The following is a 21,102-nucleotide window of genomic DNA, read 5'->3' as shown; positions in this document are numbered from 1 at the left end:
TATATGACATCCTTTTATATATTTGAACATGGCTATCATATCACTCCTCAACCTTCTCTTCTCCAGGCTAAACATACCCAGCTCCCTAAGAGAAAGAAAGCCACAATAAACCTAGTCAACTACAACACACACACACACACACACACACACAGAGAGAGAGAGAGAGAGAGAGAGAGAGAGAGAACTGCATACAAATGCAAACATATCTGCTACATAACCTGAACCAAACCACAGCTTTTCTTGACGCAGAATCCAGATTGCCGGGGTGCAGAATTTAATCCCCACTGCCAGTGAACCCCAAGAGGCCTGGCCGTATATCCCATTCACTTGGATTTGTAGCCAGGATTCCTTTTTATTATTAAAGTATTTTATTAAAGATTTTCTTGATTTACAAAAGTATGTGCAATGTCTCTCTCTCTCTCTCACCCCCCCAATGTGACATTTTTGCAAATCAGTTTCATTTGTTGAGACATTAGGAAGAAAAGGGGGAAAGAGGTGGGGGGATGGGGGGGCCGGGTGACGATGTTTCTATTTTACTTAATATATGTAGGGTTTGCTATCAGTGTTGTTTTGTGCAGGTTCTCTGCTGTTCGCTTGTGCTCCTTTGGTGGTGAGAGAGGTTGGGGTTGGCCCAGGGTGTGGTTGTTCATTTGTGGCTGGCTGTGGTGGTCTCTGTTTTCATGTGTGAGTGGGGGGTGGGTGGGTGTTTGGATCAGCTTAGCCATATTGATTTGTATGCTGTTGGTGGGCTTTTGTCATTGTCTTTTTGGGCTGTGGGTGTGATAAAAGGAACCATACGGGGTGAAGGAGTCTTCTTCTATTTGTCCCTGTGCCAGTTTCAGCTTATTGGTTAAGTTTTCTTTTTGTCCGGAAGTGGACCTCCCCCTCTTCCTCCTCTTTGCCCTCTTCAAACACTGTGAAAACACCAGTTCCGAGCCCTTCAGCTCCTGCTGGTCACAAGGCCTTGCAAACTGGGTAATTATCAATTAGCATCCTCTTAGAAATCAGCGCTTGGAGAGCCCTGTCTTGGTGGCTGAGGAGGAATGCACAGACAAGGGCACTCAAGGCTCCCACTTCTCCACTTTGGAGGCTGTTTTTCACACAAGATGCTTAAAAGGACTCCCTGCGTCTCGCCCCTTCCCCCTTAATGCAAATGCAAACGCAAAAAAAGTATATTGGGCAGATGCTACTTATGATTCTTGTTTAAAAGCCTCTCTTTCACTTCATAGAATCCTAGAATCCTAGAGTTGGAAGAGACCGCAAGGGCCATCCAGTCCAACCCCCTGCCAAGCAGGAAACACCATCAAAGCATTCCTGACAGATGGCTGTCAAGCTTCCGCTTAAAGACCTCCAAAGAAGGAGACTCCACCACACTCCTTGGCAGCAAATTCCACTGCTGAACAGCTCTCACTGTCAGGAAGTTCTTCCTAATGTTTAGGTGGAATCTTCTCTCTTGTAGTTTGAATCCATTGCCCCGTGTCCGCTTCTCTGGAGCAGCAGAAAACAACCTTTCTCCCTCCTCTGTATGACATCCTTTTATATATTTGAACATGGCTATCATATCACCCCTTAACCTTCTCTTCTCCAGGCTAAACATACCCAGCTCCCTAAGCCGTTCCTCATAAGGCATCGTTTCCAGGCCTTGGACCATTTTGGTTGCCCTCTTCTGGACACGTTCCAGCTTGTCAGTATCCTTAACTTACTCAGAAGTTAAGCAGAGCCTGTTGCTGGATCAGGTCAAAGGGGTCCCATCTAATCAATTGTCCTGTTTCCCCACAGGGGACAGCCAGATGCCAGAAGCGAGACACGAGTTCAAAACCAGCTCTCCCAGCTGCAATTCCCAGGGACTGGTCTTCAGAGGCATGGTGCCTCTGATCCTGCACCTAACATGCAGCCATCATGGCTAGCAGTTGTTGATAGCCTTTATTCACCCGTGAATTTGTCTAATCCCTCTTTGAAGCTGCCTAAACTGGGGAGTCCCACAGCTTAGGTATGCGCCGAGCACCACCTTCGGATCGAGAACCGTTCACACTGGTGCAACGGCACCACAGAGATTCAGAAGCTCAAAGTACGAGCCTCTGTGGTGCCATGGAAAGAGCGGCCTCAGGCTCACGTCTGAGGTAGAAAGCATGCGCCCTGCAGTGTAGGGCAGACAGCAACAAGGCTCCAGGTTGGCTAAGCCTGCAATCAACCCCAGGAGACGGTGGCCTTATCTGAAGGGCTGTCACATGGAAGATGGAGCAAGCTTGTTTTCTGCTGCTCCGGAGTGTAGGACCCAAACCGATGAGTTCAAAATACCCGAAAGGAGATTCTGGCTAAACATTAGGAAGAACATTCTGGTGGTTAAGCGCTGTTCAAGAGTAGAAGGGACTTCCTTGGGAGTTTCTAAGCAGAGGTTGGATGGCCTTCTGTCAGGGAACCTTTAGCTGTGATTCCTGAACTGCAGGGGGCCAGACTAGATGGCTCTTGGGGTCCCTTCCAACTCTACAATTCTTTGGTTCTATGATTCACCTGCTCCACACAGCAACCGGTGCTGTTTCCAGCTTCCTCCAGCAAAAAAGAAACTGATCCAAGAAGAAACACACACTTCCCAGGTCTAGGCTTGACATATACCACACATATACCCCAAAAATGCCCGCTAGATGACTTGGGAATTCAAACATGATGTCAACATGATTTGTGGGATTCAAAAGATATTTTGGTTAATTAATGTAATTTAGTTTCACTTGGCAAGTAAATGTGTGTAAAACGACTGCCAAGTACTTGCAGGTTATATATTATTTTTATTTTTATTAATTAGTAGTGGTAGTAGTAGTATTCAGCATTACTAACATTTTCCGAAGGTAATTTTAAAATTATTTGGTTTTCCAAGAGCATTTTAGGTGCTTTCTTCATTAAATGTAGACTTACCAAGCTAAATGTCTAATCACAAAAGTAACAGCAGATCTGAATTCCTCACACCCAAAAGCAGATTTTTTAAAGACCTCCATCACCGAAGAAAGGTGCAAAAATTAGGTTTCCCCTCCTAAAATTACACACCTTGTTGCAAGAGAGTCCCCAGTGCTACTTAGCAGCACAAACATGAAGAGTAGAGAAGCGCCGAGAGAAAGGAGTCTGTTAACAGCTTCTTGGATCATTTACAGACCAAACCCCACTATTCTCCTGGAAGCGAACTCTATTTAAATGCCTTATCAAAAGCTCATTCCCAATTTTAGCTGTCTTGCCCTGTCCTTCACAGAGGTATTTGATTCCATTAATGTGTCTTCCCCTTGAGGCCAAGCCCAATCAGCCAACTCCAAACTTGCTTTGCGTTGGCCAGAGAGGATTTCTGAGAAGCGCTGCTTGCATGAAAACACAAGGAGGGACCGGCTGCTGCGTCAGGCCAGAGGGGACCCACCTAGTCCACATGCAATTCTCACCGTGGCCAACCCGAGATCCAGGGCAAGCCTGCAAGCAGGATGGGAACACGAGAGCCCTCTCCACTCCTGAAGTTTCCGGCAGCTGGTATTCAGAAACATTGCTGCCTCCAACTGCAGAGGCAGAGCCGAGCCACCACCGCTGGGTAGCCACCGATAGCCATGAATTTGTCAAATCTGCTTTAATTCTACTTAGCTTAGCGGCCACCGCAGCCTCTTGCGGGAGTGAGTTCCACAGTTTAACTGCTAGTTGTGTGAAAAATCATAGAATCATAATGATGGAGTTGGAAGAGACAACAGGGCCATCCAGACCACCCCCTGCCAAGCAGGAAACACCCATCAAGCATTCCTGACAGATGGCTGTCAAGCCTCCGCTTGTTGTTGCTGTTCAGTCATTCAGTCGTGTCCGACTCTTCGTGACCCCATGGACCAGAGCACGCCAGGCACGCCTATCCTTCACTGCCTCTCGCAGTTTGGCCAAACTCATGTTAGTAGCTTCAAGACACTGGTCTCCACTTAAAGCCTCGCTTAAAGACCTCCAAAGAAGGAGACTCGACCACACTCCTTGGCAGCAATTCCACTGTCAACAGCTATCACTGTCAGGAAGTTCTTCCTAATGTTAGGTGGAATCTTCTTTCTTGTAGTTTGAATCCATTGCTCCCGTGTCCGCTTCTCTGGAGCGCAGAAAACAACCTTTTCACCCGCCTCTATATGACATCCTTTTATATATTTGAACATGGCTATCATATCACCCCTTAACCTTCTCGTCTCCAGGCTAAACATACCCAGCTCCCTAAGCCGTTCCTCATAAGGCATTGTTCCCAGGCCTTTGACATTTGGTGTTGCCCTCCTCTGGAACACGTTCCAGCTTGTCAGTATCCTTCTTGAACTGTGTGCCCACAAACTGGACACAGTATTCCAGGTGAGGTCTGACCAGAGCGGAATACAGTGGTACTATTACTTCCCTTGATGTAGACGCTATACTCCTATTGATGCAGCCCAGAATTGCATTGGCTTTTTTAGCTGCTGCATCACACTGTTGACTCATTCAAGTTGTGGTCTACCAAGACTCCTAGATCCTTTTCACAATGTACTGCTCTCAAGCCAGGTGTCACCCATCCTGTATTTGTGCCTTTCATTTTTTTTTGCCCAAGTCCTCTTTTCAAATCTTCCCCAAATCTTTCAACATTCCTATTTCTAAGAGTCCAGCTCCCATCATCCCAGCTTAAGAGCTCTCCACCTGGTGATAGAGCCAGGACAGCTATCCAGGATTGGATCAGTTGCTTAAGGGCTGGAGAGGACTGTCCAAGGTGCTGAACACACCACCCCGCTGTCCAAGGTGCTGAACAACCTCCATGCCACAGTTCCCTTGTTAGCTTCAGAGGAGGCCTGGCTCTGGTGCTTTTCTCTGGCTAGCAGCCCCCGACCCTGAACAGGGCGGCAGAACAGACTCTGCAAATATCCAACGGCGTCTTACAAAATAAACCAACACACAGCTTGCATCAGCTGCTCTAGACTCTAGACTGGCCACTCAGTTCAGCACCCTCTTCTTGCAGTGGCCAGCTAGATGCCTCGGGGGGTAGCAGGACCTGATTACAACATTCTCCTGCTTGTGATTCCCAGCAACTGGCCATTCAACGGTATCCTGGTATTCAGAAGTATCCTGCCTCTGCTACTGTAGGTCACAGAGGAGGGTCAAGGGTCTAGAAACTAAGTCCTGATGAGGAACAGTTGAAGAGTTGTGGTTATGGTTAGCCTGGAAAAGAGGAGACTGGGAGGAGATATGATAGCCGCCTTCAATATCTGAAGGGCTGTCCCATGGAAGATGGAGCAAGCTTGTTTTCTCCTGCTCTGGGAGGGTAGGACTCGAACCAATGGCTTCAAGTTACAAGAAAGGAGATTCCAACTAAACAGCTGGAAGAACTTTCTGACAGTAAGAGTTGTTTGACAGTGGAACTGTCTCCCTTGGGTACGTTGTGGGACTCTCCTTCCTTGGAGGTTTTTGTAAGCAGAGGTTGGGTGGCCACCTGCCAGTGATGTTTTAGCTGAGATTCCGCATTACAGGGGTTGGACTAGATGACCCTTGGGGTCCCTTCAAACTCTACAATTCTATGAAGCCATCATGACTGGAAGCCTTTCCTTCAAGAATTCACCTGACTCTTTTTTAAAGCCATCCAAAAGTGGTGCCAATCACTAAATCTGGGTGAGCAAATCCCACAGCTGTGGGGAAAGTGACTCCCTTTGTTTGTTCTTAGTTTCACCGGATGGCCCCAGGATCTATTACTGTGGGAGAAGACTTTTCTTTACCTGCTTTCTCCACACTGGGAATCCTTTTATGTGCCTCTGCCATGCCCCTACTTTCTGTTTTCCAGACTAAGAAGCTCTAAATGCCAATCATTTTAGCTGCTCTTTCCTGAAACTTTTCTAGCTCTGTGCAAGTCCCTAAACTGAAAATGTGTGAGTTACAAAATCCGTAAACCTTCCCCCAGCCTGGGTGTGATGAGGCAGTGCATCACTATTAAGCGCTAGTTTAGGTGATCTGGGAAGCCTTCTTGAAGTTTGTTGACTCAGGGTTGTCATCCCGAAACGACAACTACCTACTACCTACCAAAATCCCTTGGTTTTTCACTCTTCCTTGCTCTCAATTTTGTGAGTTGCTCAAAGATAATCTCAACACTTTTTCTGCAGAGAATTTTGCATTTCCTTTCCTGCCATCAGGAACAACCACCCTGCCGCTGGGCTCAGTGAGGCTGGTATGGTGCCCTCCAGGTGTAATGGACTACAACTCCCATCAGCCTCAGCCAGCAAGGCCAATGGTCAGGGGTGATGGGAGCTGTGGTCCAGCAAACATGCAGACGACGCCTTGTTGGTTCTCTGTATTGGCAAGATGCAACTGCCTACCACCAGGGATGAGTGCCTAACTGGTTCGGCACTCCATTCTGAATCATGGCGACCACTCTGCAAATCTTAAACTTTTGTTGTTTTTTTTCAAAAATACAACAGGCAGGTTTCTAGACTTTATGACTATAAATAAGTGTTGGCAATTGCAAAAGCCAGAGGAGGTTGCAATTAGTTTTTCAGCATTCCACACCTTAAATCTTCCCTGTAGCTGGTAGAAGCAGAATAAGGGATGCAAAAATTACATCTGAATTTTCTCATCACAGAATCAAGCTTGCCTTAGAATAACAGAATTTCAGAGTTGGAAGGGACCCTGAGGGTCATCTGTTTCAACCCCCTGCAATACACGAATCACAACTGAAGAATCACTGACAGGTGGCTGTGCAACCTTTGCTTAAATACCTCCAATGAAAGAGAGTCCACCACCTTCCGAGAGAGTCTGTTCCACTGCCAAACACTGTCAATCTCCTTTGTCATTTGAATCCATTGGTTTGGGTCCTACCCTCCGGAGCAGGGGAAAACAAGCTCGCTCCATCCTCCATGCGACTGTCCTGATATTTGAAGATGGCTATCATTGCCATCTCTCGATCTCCTCTTCCCCAGGCTCAACATACCCAACTCTCTCAAGCCTTGCTCCTCAAGGCTTGGCTTCCAGATTATAATCTTGGTGCAGATATCAGAGGTTTCAGAGCCAGGTCTAAAACACCACCATACATTATGTTGCCCATTACCATTCCTGCCGCCATGTTTTTGCCAGCACGAGTTGGATTGGCTGTATATCGGCATGCAGTCAAGGCACAACCAACCCCATGGGTTGGTGGCAATGCAAGACCAGTATAAGATGGGAGCTGCTGGCTGCTCAGCGTAAGGTGGGAGCTGCTGGCTGCATCCAACACCAAGCCTGCTGGTGCGGCTGTAGAGACACACAGCGCTGCCTCTTTCTGCAGCCGGGCTTGGTTGCCGTATATCAAGGCCCTTCTTCGTGATTTACAGAGCGCGGCTACAATATAATCACAACTCGGCAACAATGTACCAAACAGATTTACTTCTCCTGAGCAAATATGTCTCCGAGTAATTCATTACCCAACGGGACACCGGCTCACAGCTCATCATCAATCTGCTAACCAATGGGGACGGACCTCGCAACTCATCCCCAATTCCCCCGTCCAACGGGACTGAGCCTCGCAGCTTTTATCATCCCAGTGCCGCCCAATGGGGAAGAGCATCCCGCTTCCCTTCGACTCACCGCCCAATGAGGCGGCTGGGCTCCAGGCTGGCTGCCGAAGGGGACCAGAGCTTGCAATTCACCATTAAGTGATGCGCTTTGGGTTTATGGTGGCCGAGATTTACGGCTTATAAACAACTTATTATCCGACACGTTTCAGCTCATTGAAAAACAGAACTACTGGTCGTAAACAATTCATTATCCACCATGTTGCCAATATACAGGCAGGCAGAGGCCATCGTGAATCAGAAAGTGCCAAGAGATATCAGCAAGGAGGGTGAGCTGTTGCAAATGCATCCGGGGAGGCCTGGCCCAAAGCAAAGGAAGACACGTTTCCTCTTTGCCTCTCCTCGTCGCTTTTGTTCCAGCTCTCTGCATTCCTTGCAGCTTCCACCAACTCCCTCTCGGGGCTTCTGAGGTTTGAACAACAGAAACACACAAGGAGGATATTGACATCCGACTGCTCAGGTAGTTATCTTGGTGAAGGCGACCCGCCTTTTAGATGCTGCTGCCGCCAATTCTGTAAGACCCTGTGCTTCCTCTTACAGCATACCAGCAGACCAGAATGTCCCTTAATGGACCTCATGATGAGTGGGAACACAATGCAGACTCGCAGCAAAGGTTGTGACAGCTCGTTTTTCAGCAGGAATGACTGAGCACACAAGCGAAGGAGGAGAGAGCCCAGAATCTGTTCCAGAAGCTAGACATTGCATTTTACCTAGAACTCGAATTCACTTCACCTGCAAGCGAGCAGGTGGGAAAAGTGTGTGTCTGTAGCATGTGCAGAGTGCCCTCTCTCCAGCACAAAGTAATTCCTTCTCAGGACCCCAGGGCAGGCCAAGTGAACTGGCTAAACTATTAAACTTGCTCCTATGGGAGGCAGCGATGGCTGTCAACTTAGAATCATAGAACTGTAGCGTTAGAAGGGACCCTGAGGTCCAAGGAATCTCAGCCCAGGAATCCCTGACAGGTAGCCATTTAATAGTATCACTGTATCTGGTCAGACCTCTGTGTCCAGTTCTGGGCACCACAGTTCAAGAAGGATACTGACAAGCTGGAACAAGTCCAGAGGAGGGCAACCAAAATGGTCAAAGGCCTGGAAACCATGCCTAATGAGGAACGGCTTAGGGAGCTGGGTATGTTTAGCCTGGAGAAGAGAAGGTTAAGGGGTGATATGATAGCCATGTTCAAATATAGAAAAGGATGTCATAAGAGGGAGAAAGGTTGTTTTCTGCTGCTCCAGAGAAGCGGACACGGAGCAATGGATTCAAACTACAAGAAAGAAGATTCCACCTAAACATTAGGAAGAACTTCCTGACAGTGAGAGCTGTTCGACAGTAGAATTTGCTACCAAGGAGTGTGGTGGAATCTCCTTCTTTGGAGGTCTTTAAGCGGAGGCTTGACAGCCATCTGTCAGGAATGCTTTGATGGTGTTTCCTGCTTGGCAGGGGGTTGGGCTGGATGGCCCTTGTGGTCTCTTCCAACTCTAGGATTCTAGGATTCTGTTCTTCAGGCACCTAACTCCTTCAACCATTCCTCATAAAGCTTGTTTTCCAAACCCTTGATCATCTTGGTTGCCCTCCTCTGCACACCTTCCAGCTTGTGAGGCAGGATGCACGATCAGCTGTAGCCAACCGATATGAAGAGGTCTTGGCAGCTGGTTTGGTTGACCTCCCTCCTTTGGGCAGAGCGGACGGGTAGCCTCGCATTCATCAGGTCAGCTGTGTGCCAGTTCAAGAACCACTAAAGGCTCAAGAGCCGAGTGCTCCCCAGGGACGGAGCAACATGCTCAGAGACAGGTTGTGGTGGGGAGCGGGTCTCCCCCACTTATCCCGCTGCATGCGTGGGTGCTTCGTTTACTGTAACACGAGGCTGTCTCTGCTGGCCGCCGCATGACATGGAGGTGTCTTTGCGTGTAGGGGGTTGGGTGGCAATTTGACATGGGGGAAGCACGTTTGCAACAGCCGAGAGCTTATTCCACCACAGATGGGCTCACCTTTCAGGTGCCACAGGTTGCTTGGCTGCTGCCAGCCTCGTTACACCACAACAAGGGTGTAGCATGGGGTCGGATCAACAATCACATCAACAGAGGCTTGGAAGCCAACAAAGCGAAGGTCAGCTCCCCAGATGGCAGCAAAAGGAGGAGGCTGGAGGAAGAGAGAGAGGGGTGGCATGCAGCTGTGGCCTGCCTGCAGAACGAACCCAGGAATAGATGAGAAAGTGTCATTTGCAGAGGGGAAGGGGGGAGGACGAGGCCTCTCATCAAACTCCCGCCTGCCAGCTCTTGCAAAGCAATGCGCACTCTCGGTTACCACTCCTGGGTTATTACGTGGGCTGCTATTAAGATCCTTTTTTGGGTGGGGGTGGGGGCAGTGCGGCCAAGGAGCAGCACGCTCCGTCTCTCCATCTGAAAAGCTGTCAATCCCCTCCCTTCCCCGCTGCGCTCCCCGACAAAAAAAAAAAAAAATCCCCACCACCCACCCGCTCCTGAGCGCGGGCTCCATAATAGAACTTAATCATAACAGCCATTAGCTGGGCCGAACGGCGACAATTACTATCTCAGGCAGCAAATCTCTCTCTCTCACTGCCCCCCCCCCAACAATCCGCCAAACTGTGGTTCTAAGCACTAATGCATCCAGCTGGGATAATGGTTCCAGGCTTCCTTGGCAACATGAATTGGGCTCCCTCCGGCCCCACAGCCATTCTGGGGCGGCGGATGGGGGGGAGTTTGCAGAAACTTGCATTCAGGGAGATTCCCCTAAGTGCCGCACCCCCTAAATGCATTTATTTATTTCCTTGCTCCTCTCCGCCCACCCGCAAAAGCCCGACAAAACAGCAAGCTGTAAGCAAAGAGCACATGCAGGAAACCCCCCACCATGGAAGCAGAAGCCAATCTCAGGATTGCCCCCCACAAATCTGGAGAGTTGAAAACCCAGTGTGTTTGGCTTTCTCTCTCTCGCTGCTTTCTTAGGAGCTGGCTAGAGGCAGAATGAAAGACCAGTTTAGTTTCCACTGCAATCCTTGGGCCTGTTGCTGCCTCTCAGCGTATCTACCTCACAAGGTTGTTGTCGTGGGGATTAAATGGGGAGATGGAGAACCATGAACGCTACCTGGAGCTCCTTGGAGGAAAAGCTGCGATATGAACGCAACAAAGAAAACTAAATCAATAAATATGGAAGTTAAGAAAAATCAATGCCTCCCATTCAGTCCAGTGACAAAGAAAGGGATTGTGCTCATTGCGCTATGCTGTCTCAACTGGTCCAGAGCCTTCCTCCCTCCTTCCCCAACCTGGGTAGGGTGAGGGAGTCTGGTGGGGAAGGGCTGTAGCTCAGCGGCAGAACAGCTGCTCTGCATGTAGAAGGTCCTAAGTTCACATTGCGGCATCTCCAGGCAGGACTGCGAACGTCCCTTGCCCAAGAAGCCGAGCCTGATGAGGAACGGTTGAAAGAACTGGGTATGTTTAGCCTGGAAAAGAGAGGACTGAGAGGAGATGTGATGGCCATCTTTAAATATCTGAAGGGCTGTCGCATGGAAGATGGAGCAAGCTTGTTTTCTTCTGCTCCGAAGGGCAGGACCTGAACCAATGACTTCAAGTTACGGGAAATTCCAATTAAACACCAGGAAGAATTTTCTGACACTAAGAGCCGCTCAACCCTGGGAGGTGGTGGGCTCTCCTTCCATGGAGGTTTTTAAGCAGAGTTTGGGTGGATGCTTTAGTTGAGAATTCTTGCATTGCAGCAGGGTTGGACTAGATGACCCCAGGGGTCCCTTCCAACCCTACTACTCTATGATTATCTGAAGACCCTGGAGAGCTGCTGCCAGTCTGTGTAGACCGAGCTAGAGGGAGCCTGACGGTCTGACTCAGTATAAGTCAGCTTTCTGTGTTCACACCAAGGAAGGGAACTCCTTGGGTGGGTCCCTGAAGGGAGAGGCAGCACAGAGATCACTGTGTGGTAAGATGCATTCAGCCTCTCCAGGAAACCCTGCAAGATGCCGTCATGCTGGGCTCCGTGCCAGTTCCTCCCTATGGAAAGACAACGGTGAGTCCCCATGTCACAGGCAAAGAAGAAACCCCTGCAGGGTGGAGCCATGCAGAGGGAAGGGGAGGGGGCTGCAAAGAGGCAAGCCCACCGAGGAGCAGGATTAGTCCCACAACAAGGGTGCCTGCCCCAAAGCACATCCACTGACTTCCTTCCACAGAAGTGGGTTTCCCCCCCCTCACTTTGATGGAGTGAACGGAGCCGGAGCTTGGTCTATCTATCATAGAATCCTAGAATCCTAGAGTTGGAAGAGACCTCAAGGGCCATCCAGTCCAACCCCTGCCAAGCAGGAAACACCATCAAAGCATTCCTTTGATGGAGGGGCCGCCGGGACCACATAACACCGGTCCTGAGAGATCTACATTGGCTCCCAGTACGTTTCCGAGCACAATTCAAAGTGTTGGTGCTGACCTTTAAAGCCCTAAACGGCCTCGGTCCTGTATACCTGAAGGAGCGTCTCCACCCCCATCGTTCCTCCCGGACACTGAGATCCAGCGCCGAGGGCCTTCTGTCGGTTCCCTCACTGCGAAAAGCAAAACTACAGGGAACCAGGCAGAGGGCCTTCTCGGTAGTGGCGCCCGCCCTGTGGAACGCCCTCCCATCAGAAGTCAAGGGAATAAACAACTACCTGACATTCAGAAAATTCCTGAAGGCAGCCCTGTTTAGGGAAGTTTTTAAACTGTGATATTTTAAATGTATTTTAATGTTTGGTGGAAGCTGCCCAGAGTGGCTGGGGAGACCCAGCCAGATGGGGGGTACAAATAATAAATTATTATTATTATTATATTATTATTATTATTATATTAATTATTCCTGACAGATGGCTGTCAAGCCTCCGCTTAAAGACCTCCAAAGAAGCAGACTCCACCACACTCCTTGGCAGCAAATCCCACTGTCAAACAGCTCTCACTGTCAGGAAGTTCTTCCTAATCAAGCTGGTGTGTTGTCAACACTGACCACCAGCGGCACTGCAAGGTCTCAGGGAGGGAAATGCCCAGTCCCAGATGCCGGAGATTGAACCCAGGACCCTGTCCGTGCAAAGCAGCCATTCTACAACTGAGCTACAGTAGGCTGGGGAGACGGTGGGAGTCAAGAGCAAAACCTGCCTTGGCTGCAGCTGCTGTTATTAAATTTATTCGTTGCTTTTTTTTTGCAACTCAAAGCAGCTTACAGTATTTTAAGCAAAGAACAAGCATGTTAAAAAAAAATCTCACCCACAGAAAAAGGGGCACCGATACCTAAGGGCTGGCCAGAAAGGAATGTTTTTGCCTGGCACGTGAAGACATGGTATCTTTGGATAAAGGCTGGCATGTAAACCAAACACATAACATGCTCACAGATAAAGAACTTTGCCCCCAGCTGAAAAACTCAACAGGTCTCTGGCTAGCAACCATCGGTCATGACATCCTGCTATCTCCATGAACCATTGGGTTTGGGGGGGGGCAAAAACCAGGTGGTCTCTGGGCATGCTTGGCTTTGCTGCTTCGCAAAGCAAATAATACTCCCTGCCAACACACTGCATTTTGTTCTATAATAATAATGTGATAGGATTGTTGCAGGGAACCCAGCCTGATTTTGCTCCAGGCCTGGGCTGCAAGGCTGACAACCTGGAAAAACACGTGTGGGTGTGTGCAAGCGTGTGCAATCGATTAGGCAGGCAAAAGGGCCTGTCTGCGGGTAAAAACCAGCTTATGAAGTGTGTGCGTGTGTGTGTGGTGTGTGTGTGTGTGTGTGTGTGTTGTGCATGGAGGGGTGGCCTCCTGCTCCCCCCTCCCGTCTACTCTGCGCTCAGCGCTGGAGCGCGATTAGCCAGCCGGGGGCGGGGAGCCCACAAGCTGTGATTTTCTCTAATGTTGTTTTTGCTGAAAGGTAATTAAAATCCCTTTTTATTTCATGTGTGCTGGAGACCTCGGCGGCTGTGCGGGGAGGGAGGGGAGGGGGGAAGTGGCATTTTAAGGGGGGGGGGAGGAAGGAAGCCATGGCAGGAGAATGGGGGGGGGGGGCAAAGGGAAAAGGGTGCGGGTTGTGTGTTTTTTAAGCTGCTGCCCCAGAGACTTCATTCTCTTAGAGCCTTGAAATTGTATATGGGGGGGGGGGACTAGGACCTGGGAGAACAGAGTTCGAATCCCCACTTGGCCATGAAGAAGCTCACTAGGGGACCCTGCGCCGGCCATTGCCTCCTCAGCCTGGCCTACCCCACAGGGTTATTGGGGGCTAAATGAGGAGCGGGGAGCCACACACGCCACTTTGTGCTACTTGGAGGAAAAGTCTGGATAGAAATGCACAACAGGGAGGCAACAGCGCTCTGCACCTGCTCACGAGGAGCCCGTGCCAGACTTTCAGAAGCAGTTCCAAACCACTGGAGGTCTTCTGCATGCCCATCTCCGCAACCCACCTTTTCTTATTCCCTTCTGTGTCACACAGAAAAAGTACCCTTCCTTTTCCATGCCCTACTCTCTCTCTCTACCCCCTCTGCCCCATATTTCTCCACCCACAGTTCCCTGTGCCTCATTTCTCAGATGACTACCCCCCCCACATCCCCACTGGCCTTCATCTTGTCTTTCTGGTATCCTCACCTGTGGCGCCCCTGCTCTGTGACCCCAATTTGGAACTTTGGAACTCCCTGCCCTGGGAGATTCCACCGACTCTTCCTTAGATAGTGCCTCGCGGCCACACAAAATCAATTTTCAGCAAGCTCTCCCGCCCGTCTTTTGGCTGATTTCACCTGCTTTGCTTCCTGTTTAGATTTTTCTTTTCTGTCATATCTATCTGTTGCTTCATTTTAAATTTGTTTTAGATTGTGTGTGGGTTGCTTTTTGCTTTACTCTATGCTTTTAGCTGCCTCGGGCGGTTCCATTTTAGAAGTGGAAAGGCAAGGTATCAGTGATCTTCTAAATAAAACAGACAACGGCACCCACCACCCACCCAGATTTCAAACCCTCCCCACCCAGAAAAAGAAAGAAACAAGAAAGAAAGAAAGGAAAGAGGAAAAGAAAGAACAAGGAAGGAAAGGAGGAGGGGAAGAAGAAGAAAAAGAAAGAAAGAAAGAAAGAAAAGAACTCCATGTGAGTTTTACTGAAATTGTCCAGGCTTTACCAGCATCTGATCCAGATATTACAATCAATTCAGACACTTTACAGAGATAATAAAAACTTATCCATTAAACTTAAAAGCCCACGTCTTTCTGAAATGGAGAGGTGTTAGCGCCGACTAGGATGCATGCACGTCTTTTTTTCAGTTTAAATAATATGCGCGCGCGCAGAAATTAATTATTAATATTGGCTGGGTGCCTTCGCCGTTTCCATCGCCTGGGAAAAAACCTTCCCTGCCAAGTCAGGTCTAACGGCCCTACCATTGGGGAGAGGGAGGCATCTGCCTCGGGCGGCAGATGCTGGGGGGTGGAGAGCAGGAGTGTGGGGTTATCGACAGCAGAACTGTGTGTGTCACCCGCCCTGGCCTTGGGTGCACGGTGGGTGCTGCCCCATTTCCGATGATGCGATCAGATTCAATCGCCAGTCTAGCAGCCTTATGGAGATGGACTTGGCGGGGAGGGGGTGCCATGCTGCCCTTTGTCCCCGGGAGCAAAATGACCTGGGTTGGCTCAGGCTCAGCCAAATTAGGCACCCATTGAGCACCCACTCTCTGTTACTCCACAAACATCCATCTCCCAGATCCCAGAGAAGGAGAGAGGAGAAAAGGAGGAGGAGGAGGAGGAGGAGGAGGAGAGAAAAAGGTCTTGCCTAATTTATGCTCTTGACAGCAGTTAATTTCAGTGTGCGACCCTCACTGCCCTCTGACGGTTATTGGCTACCATAAAAAAGCAGACGGGCGGGTGGGGGGGAGAGACAGAGACAGAGATTTGCGCATGGGCGCAAGGGCCCTCTGAACTGAATGCTCAATGAGAATAACCCAGGGACCGTAGCTTGAGGAAAAGGCCACGGTTCACGCAAAAGGACTCATTTTCAACCCTTGGCATCCCTGGGCAGGGCCAGGAGAGACCCAGGTCGAAACCCTGGAATCACAGAATCATAGAAGTTGAAGGGACCCGAAGGGTCATGTGGTCCAAATCGCAGGCGCTGCCGGTCATGTGGTCCAAATCGCAGGCGCTGCCGGTCAGTGTTGACAATACTGAGCTAGATGGACCACTGGCCCGACAGCTGGTTAGGTTCCTATATGCTTCAAATATCTCAAGGGTTGTCACATGGAAGACAAAGCAAGCTTGTTTTCTCCTGCTCCGGAGGCTGGGAGCCGAACCAACGGATTCAAATGTAAAGAAAGGAGATTCCGACTAAACACCAGGAATAACTTTCCGGTGGCAAAAGCTGTTCAACAGCGGAACAGACACCTTTGCAACTTTTCTAACATTCACACAAATGAACACATTCCAACAATGGTACAGTTCTCAATGTTTTCCTTCATGCTTCCAGGTCTCCACATTGCTATTTTAAACAGCACACTTTATGAGGAAATATCACAGGAACAGTTGCAATAAAAATAAATAAATAATAAATAATAAATAATAATTCTCCGAGGAAGGAGTTGGGTTGCTGGCGTCACTGATGCTGGCCAATAGGCGCCTTCCACAGTCGGCGTTTTTTACCCCTACTTCAAACTGGAACTTTCTTTAAAAAAACCTGCAGGAACCACTTTGCAAAGTTCATACCGGAAACAAACAAGACACCTTTGCATCAAATTCATTTCAAGGCACTTTGAATCCTTCAAAACATTACTCATCTTGGTTTTCCCCAGTGTGGTGTAGCGGTTAAGATTGTCGGGCGAGGGTGTGAGAGACCAGGGTTCAAATCCCCACTCGGCCATGAACACCACTGGGTGACCTTGGGCTGGTCCCTGCCTCTCAACCTAACCCAGCTCACCTGGTTGTTGTGGGGATTAAATAAGGAGAACTACTCAGCATAGTGGAGGAAAGGTGAGAGATAGATGCAATGAACAGAACAGTAGAGTTGGAAGGGACCCCCGAGGGTCACCTAGCCCAACGCTGCTTCAATGCAGGAAATTAATCACAAATAAACAATGCAAGCTCTCGCCTGCACGCAGGCTGCAGCTGAGTAAACCCCAGCTAAGAAAAGGAAAGGAAGAGGGACGCTGTTCCAGGAATTCTGCTCCTCGCCACTCCCCACTGTCTCCCGCTCCCCTCGGTTTAATTACCACTAATGTAAACTGTGCTCCATAAAAACGGCTGGCACTCGGCCCTAAGAAGCTGAGCAGGACAAGTACCATAAATTCACTGCAAAGAGCAGAATGCAGTCTGGGTTCTCTGCTTTCCTCTCTCTCTCTCTCTCTCTCTCCTCTCTCCTCTAGCGCCCCAGTCCCTGCCCCCCCCTCCCGGCAATCCTTCCCTTTTCCCCTTCTTGGCTAAAAAAACGGTATTTGCTCAAGGGCAAAGCTTTTTAAACAGGATCATAAATGCTTATTACACGGGCGATGTGCTCGGCTTGATGGGATTAGCTAGGGGGAGAAATTGATCACCAGGCCCTACGCTCCACACCCCCCCCCCCGCCACCAAGAGAAAGAGAGGAGGAGGGACCACTGGGGGGAGGGAAGTGGGGGGGAGAGAGGTGATTTCCCTGAGCTGCTCACCAGCGGGTGGACTGGCTTTTCTGCAAGCAAGGAGAGGGAGAAAGTCAAGGGAGGGAGGGGGAGTACCTCCTCCCCATCCATCTACCCGTGCTCCCCCCCCATCCCCGCCAGCAGTATTGCAGACAGCCCCAGGCAGGCGCACTCACCTTGCAGCATGCAACAAGCAAATACCAGCGGTCCTCCAAAGCATGTATTCTACCCCCCCCCCCCGGAAGACCCATATGAAGGGTGCAGGGAGGGTCAAGGGAAGGCAGAGTTACAGGAGCAGAGGAAGAAACCGTACGGAGAGTCAAAGAGGAGTGTGAGAGGTGTTCAGGGCACCTCAATTTAAGGAGGATGTTGAGAAGCTGGAAAGTGTGCAGAGGAGGGGGACCGAGATGGTCGAGGGGCTGGAAACCACGCCTTATGGGAACGGTTGAAGGAAATGGGGGTGCTTAGCCTGGAAAAGAGCTGCAAAGGATTCTGGGACAAGGCTCTCTTCGACCCCAGAAAGCTGGCAACCGTCAGAAGAAGCAACAGAGCCTTTGCACCATGGTGCTGTTTTCCAAAAGGGGTGCCCTTCCCATATGAACAGACTGCGTGTGCCATAGAATCATAGAATCCTAGAGTTGGAAGAGACCCCAAGGGCCATCCAGTCCAACCCCTGCCAAGCAAAACACCATCAAAGCATTCCTGACAGATGGCTGTCAAGCCTCCGCTTAAAGACCTCCAAAGAAGGAGACTCCACCACACTCCTTGGCAGCAAATTCTACTGCCGAACAGCTCTCTGTCAGGAAGTTCTTCCTAATGTTTAGGTGGAATCTTCTTTCTTGCAGTTTGAATCCATTGCCCCGTGTCCGCTTCTCTGGAGCAGCAGAAAACAACCTTTCTCCCTCCTCTATATGACATCCTTTTATATTTGAACATGGCTATCATATCACCCCTTAACCTTCTCTTCTCCAGGCTAAACATATTCCTTCCCAGATCTCCCTAGTGCCCTGCAAAACGCCACACCTCCAGGACAAACCTCCTGGTTTAAGAAGGCTTTTTACACAAGCAAACAATGGCAGTTCTGTTTAGAACCCCAGTTATTTTATTGGCTAGTGCATATATTTGGTTTTACGACTGTGTTTAATGTGTGCACACTACTGCTGTGGTACGTCTCTGCATTGATTTGTAGGCAGCTGTGAGAGCCCCTGAGCTGAGAAAGGAGGAGCAGAATTTTTTATACATCCTCCCCCCCCCCACTCCCCAAGCAAGAATGCTCAAGTGATGCTGGATCTCTCTTCCTCCAAATACCTTTCTTGAAACTGTTGCTCTACGAAGCAAGAGTGGAATCTCAGGCCCTACGAAGCAAGAGTGGGGAATCTCAGGCTCTGAACGTGGCCCTCGATGAGTCTCCACCTGGCCCTTGGGACATTCCCCTGGCCGCACCCCTAACTACCTCTGCTTCACACTCCCCTTGACTGTTTTTGCCAGGCTGAAATGTGTGCTTGAATGTTGCCAGGTAGAGGACAGTGAGGTGCGTGTTTGTGCAGAAACTAGGAGAAAATTTACATCTTCTGCGCCCCCCCCACTTTTGCCTCTGGCCCCACCCACCACTGACATGTGACACCCCCCCCCAAAAAAAAATGGCCAGAAGGAAGCATGGTGCCCAGGCTGAAAGAAGTTCCCCACCCCGACTCAAGTAGCTAGTCCTCATACTTCACAGACTTGTCCACCAGATTCTCACTCGCCCTCAGCCGACGGGGCTCATGGTTGGTTTTCAAACAAGGTGAATGCAATAACATAATAATAATAATTTATTATTTGTACCCTGCCCATCTGACTGGGATACCCTAGCCACTCTGGGAAACTTCCAACATATATTAAAAAACACAATAAAACACAAACATAAAAGTTTCCCTGTACAGGGCTGCCTCCAGAGGTCTTCTAGTCAAATTGTTGTTTATCTATTTGACATCTGATGGGGGGGGGGCATTCCACAGAGTAGGTGCCACTACCAAAAAGGCCTCTGCTGCCTGGTTCCCTATAACCTCACTTCTCTCAGTGAGGGAACCACCAAATGGCCCTTGGTGCTGGACCTCATTGGGCTGAGCGATGGGGGTGGAGACACACTTTCAGGTCAGGGCCATCTTAGCCATAAAGGCTAGTGGCGCGGTGCACCAGGGCACTGGAGGGCGCCAGGGAAGAGGTCCGGGGCCATGTCGGCGGCTCAGTAGGGGTGGCAGCCTGCCCCCCGCCAGGGGAAAGTCAGGAGGAGGCGATCGGTGGCGGCGAGCTGGGCGCGCAGCAATCAGCCCTGCCTCCCTCCTTCCCTCCCTGGCTGGTCTGTGCGCCCCGCCCAGGAGGCGGGTGCAATCCCCGGCGGCCGCCCCTCCTCTCGGCGCCGCAATTGGCCGCTGGAGTGCTTCTCCAGCCTGCCACTGCACAGGACTGGAGGAGGGCATGTGAAGGCAGGAGGTGGCGATTTAGGGGTACTCTCGTTTTGGCTGCTCCCCCTCGCCCCGTTCCTCCCCAACCAACCCCCAGACGAGGGACTTAGGGACTTGAAGCGGCGGTCTCAGGCTGCGGACGCGGGGAGGCTGTCGGCAAGCAGGCGGAGGCAGAGAGCACAGCTGACAGCGTCCCCACCCACCCCTCCGCACCCTCTGGCTGCCCCCGCACGCACCTGGCCCTGCCGGCGGAGCGTGAGTTCGGCGTCCCCCGCGCCGCGCCCTCCGGCTGCCTGCTGCGCCTGGCTCTGCCCGGTGGAGAGCAAGGGGCGCCGGAGAGATCTTCGCGCCAGGGCACCGGATTTACTTAAGACGGCCCTGTTTCAGGTCTACTGGACCGAGGCCGTTGAGGGCTTTAAAGGTCAGCACCAACACTTTGAATTGTGCCTCGGAAACATACTGGAGCCAATGTAGTTCTTTCAGGGCCGGTGTTCTATGGTCCCGGCGGTTTCCCGCCAGCCGGCTGAATCCCTCCCCCAGGTCCTACACGGAGAGGCCCACACACCTGAAGTTCGGGGCAGACGCCCAGTCGAGTGCGAGGCAGGCCAAATCCACGTGGCATAGACCAGCAGGAAGAAGATGGTGACCACAGCGGCAATGGTGTTCAGCTTGCCGGAGAAGAGAACAGCTGCGAGGGATGGAGAACAGAGAGGCGGTCAGAGACAGGCGACGGAAGACTGCGGACTCCACAGCACAAGTAAATAGAGGTGATGGGGGACTTTGCTTACTTAAAATCTTTATATAACCAGCTTCAGAATGGTTTGCAGCAGTGGCTCCCAAATTGGGTGGCATTTCCTCCTGGGTGGGGTGGATTTCGGGGAGGGGGGCAAGGGGGTTGCCTGGGTTGCAAATGGTTATTAGACTCTGAATCAAGTTCATCCACTTGGTTGAATTAATTAAACTAAACAGTTTAATTGGATTCTGAATGAATGTGCAATTAATTGCTACTGTTTTATTGGGTTATTATCTTCCTCAGTGGGTCATGCAGGCTGCTATTCTGCTATTTTTATAGGGAAGGGGGCACTGCGTTTGTGGAACCAAAGGGTAGTTGGGTCGGAAAAAAGTTGGGGAGCTGCTGTTCTGCAGGAGTATGCTGTAATAATTATTATTAGGGAGGAACATTAGGAAGAACGTTCTGATGGTAAAAGCTGTTTGACAGTGGAACAGACTCCCTCTCCTTCCTTGGAGGTTTTTAAGTAGACGTTGGATGGCCATCGGTCATGTATGATCTAGCTGAGATTCCTGCCTTGCAGGGGGTTGGGATAGATGACCCCCGGTGTCCCTCCCAACTCTACAGTTCTGTGATTCTACAGTTAAAACATTGGACACAAAAGCAGCTTACTTGGGAAACAATTCAGCAGCCAAAAACTTCATGCAGACCCCCTCTCTCCCATCAAGTCGCCCTCCAGACAGCCGCGCAAAATATTTCATAGCATTTATTTTACCCCTTG

General features: G+C 50.2%; 1 protein-coding gene across 1 annotated transcript in view; it reads right to left on the bottom strand.

Moving 5' to 3' along the window:
* The window catches only part of LOC117047576 (solute carrier family 12 member 9-like), a 93,594-nt gene that overhangs the window by 24,972 nt on the left and 47,520 nt on the right, over positions 1-21,102 (bottom strand). Inside the window, 2 exon segments of the mRNA XM_033150861.1 lie at positions 20,157-20,205; positions 20,208-20,279. Of these exon segments, the coding sequence (XP_033006752.1) occupies positions 20,157-20,205; positions 20,208-20,279 (121 nt within the window).

Source organism: Lacerta agilis, chromosome 5 (assembly GCF_009819535.1).
Source record: "Lacerta agilis isolate rLacAgi1 chromosome 5, rLacAgi1.pri, whole genome shotgun sequence".
In the NCBI taxonomy this organism is placed as follows: domain Eukaryota; kingdom Metazoa; phylum Chordata; class Lepidosauria; order Squamata; family Lacertidae; genus Lacerta; species Lacerta agilis.
The sequence above is the reverse complement of the archived record's forward strand: the minus strand, read 5'-3'. Positions and strand labels throughout refer to the sequence as shown.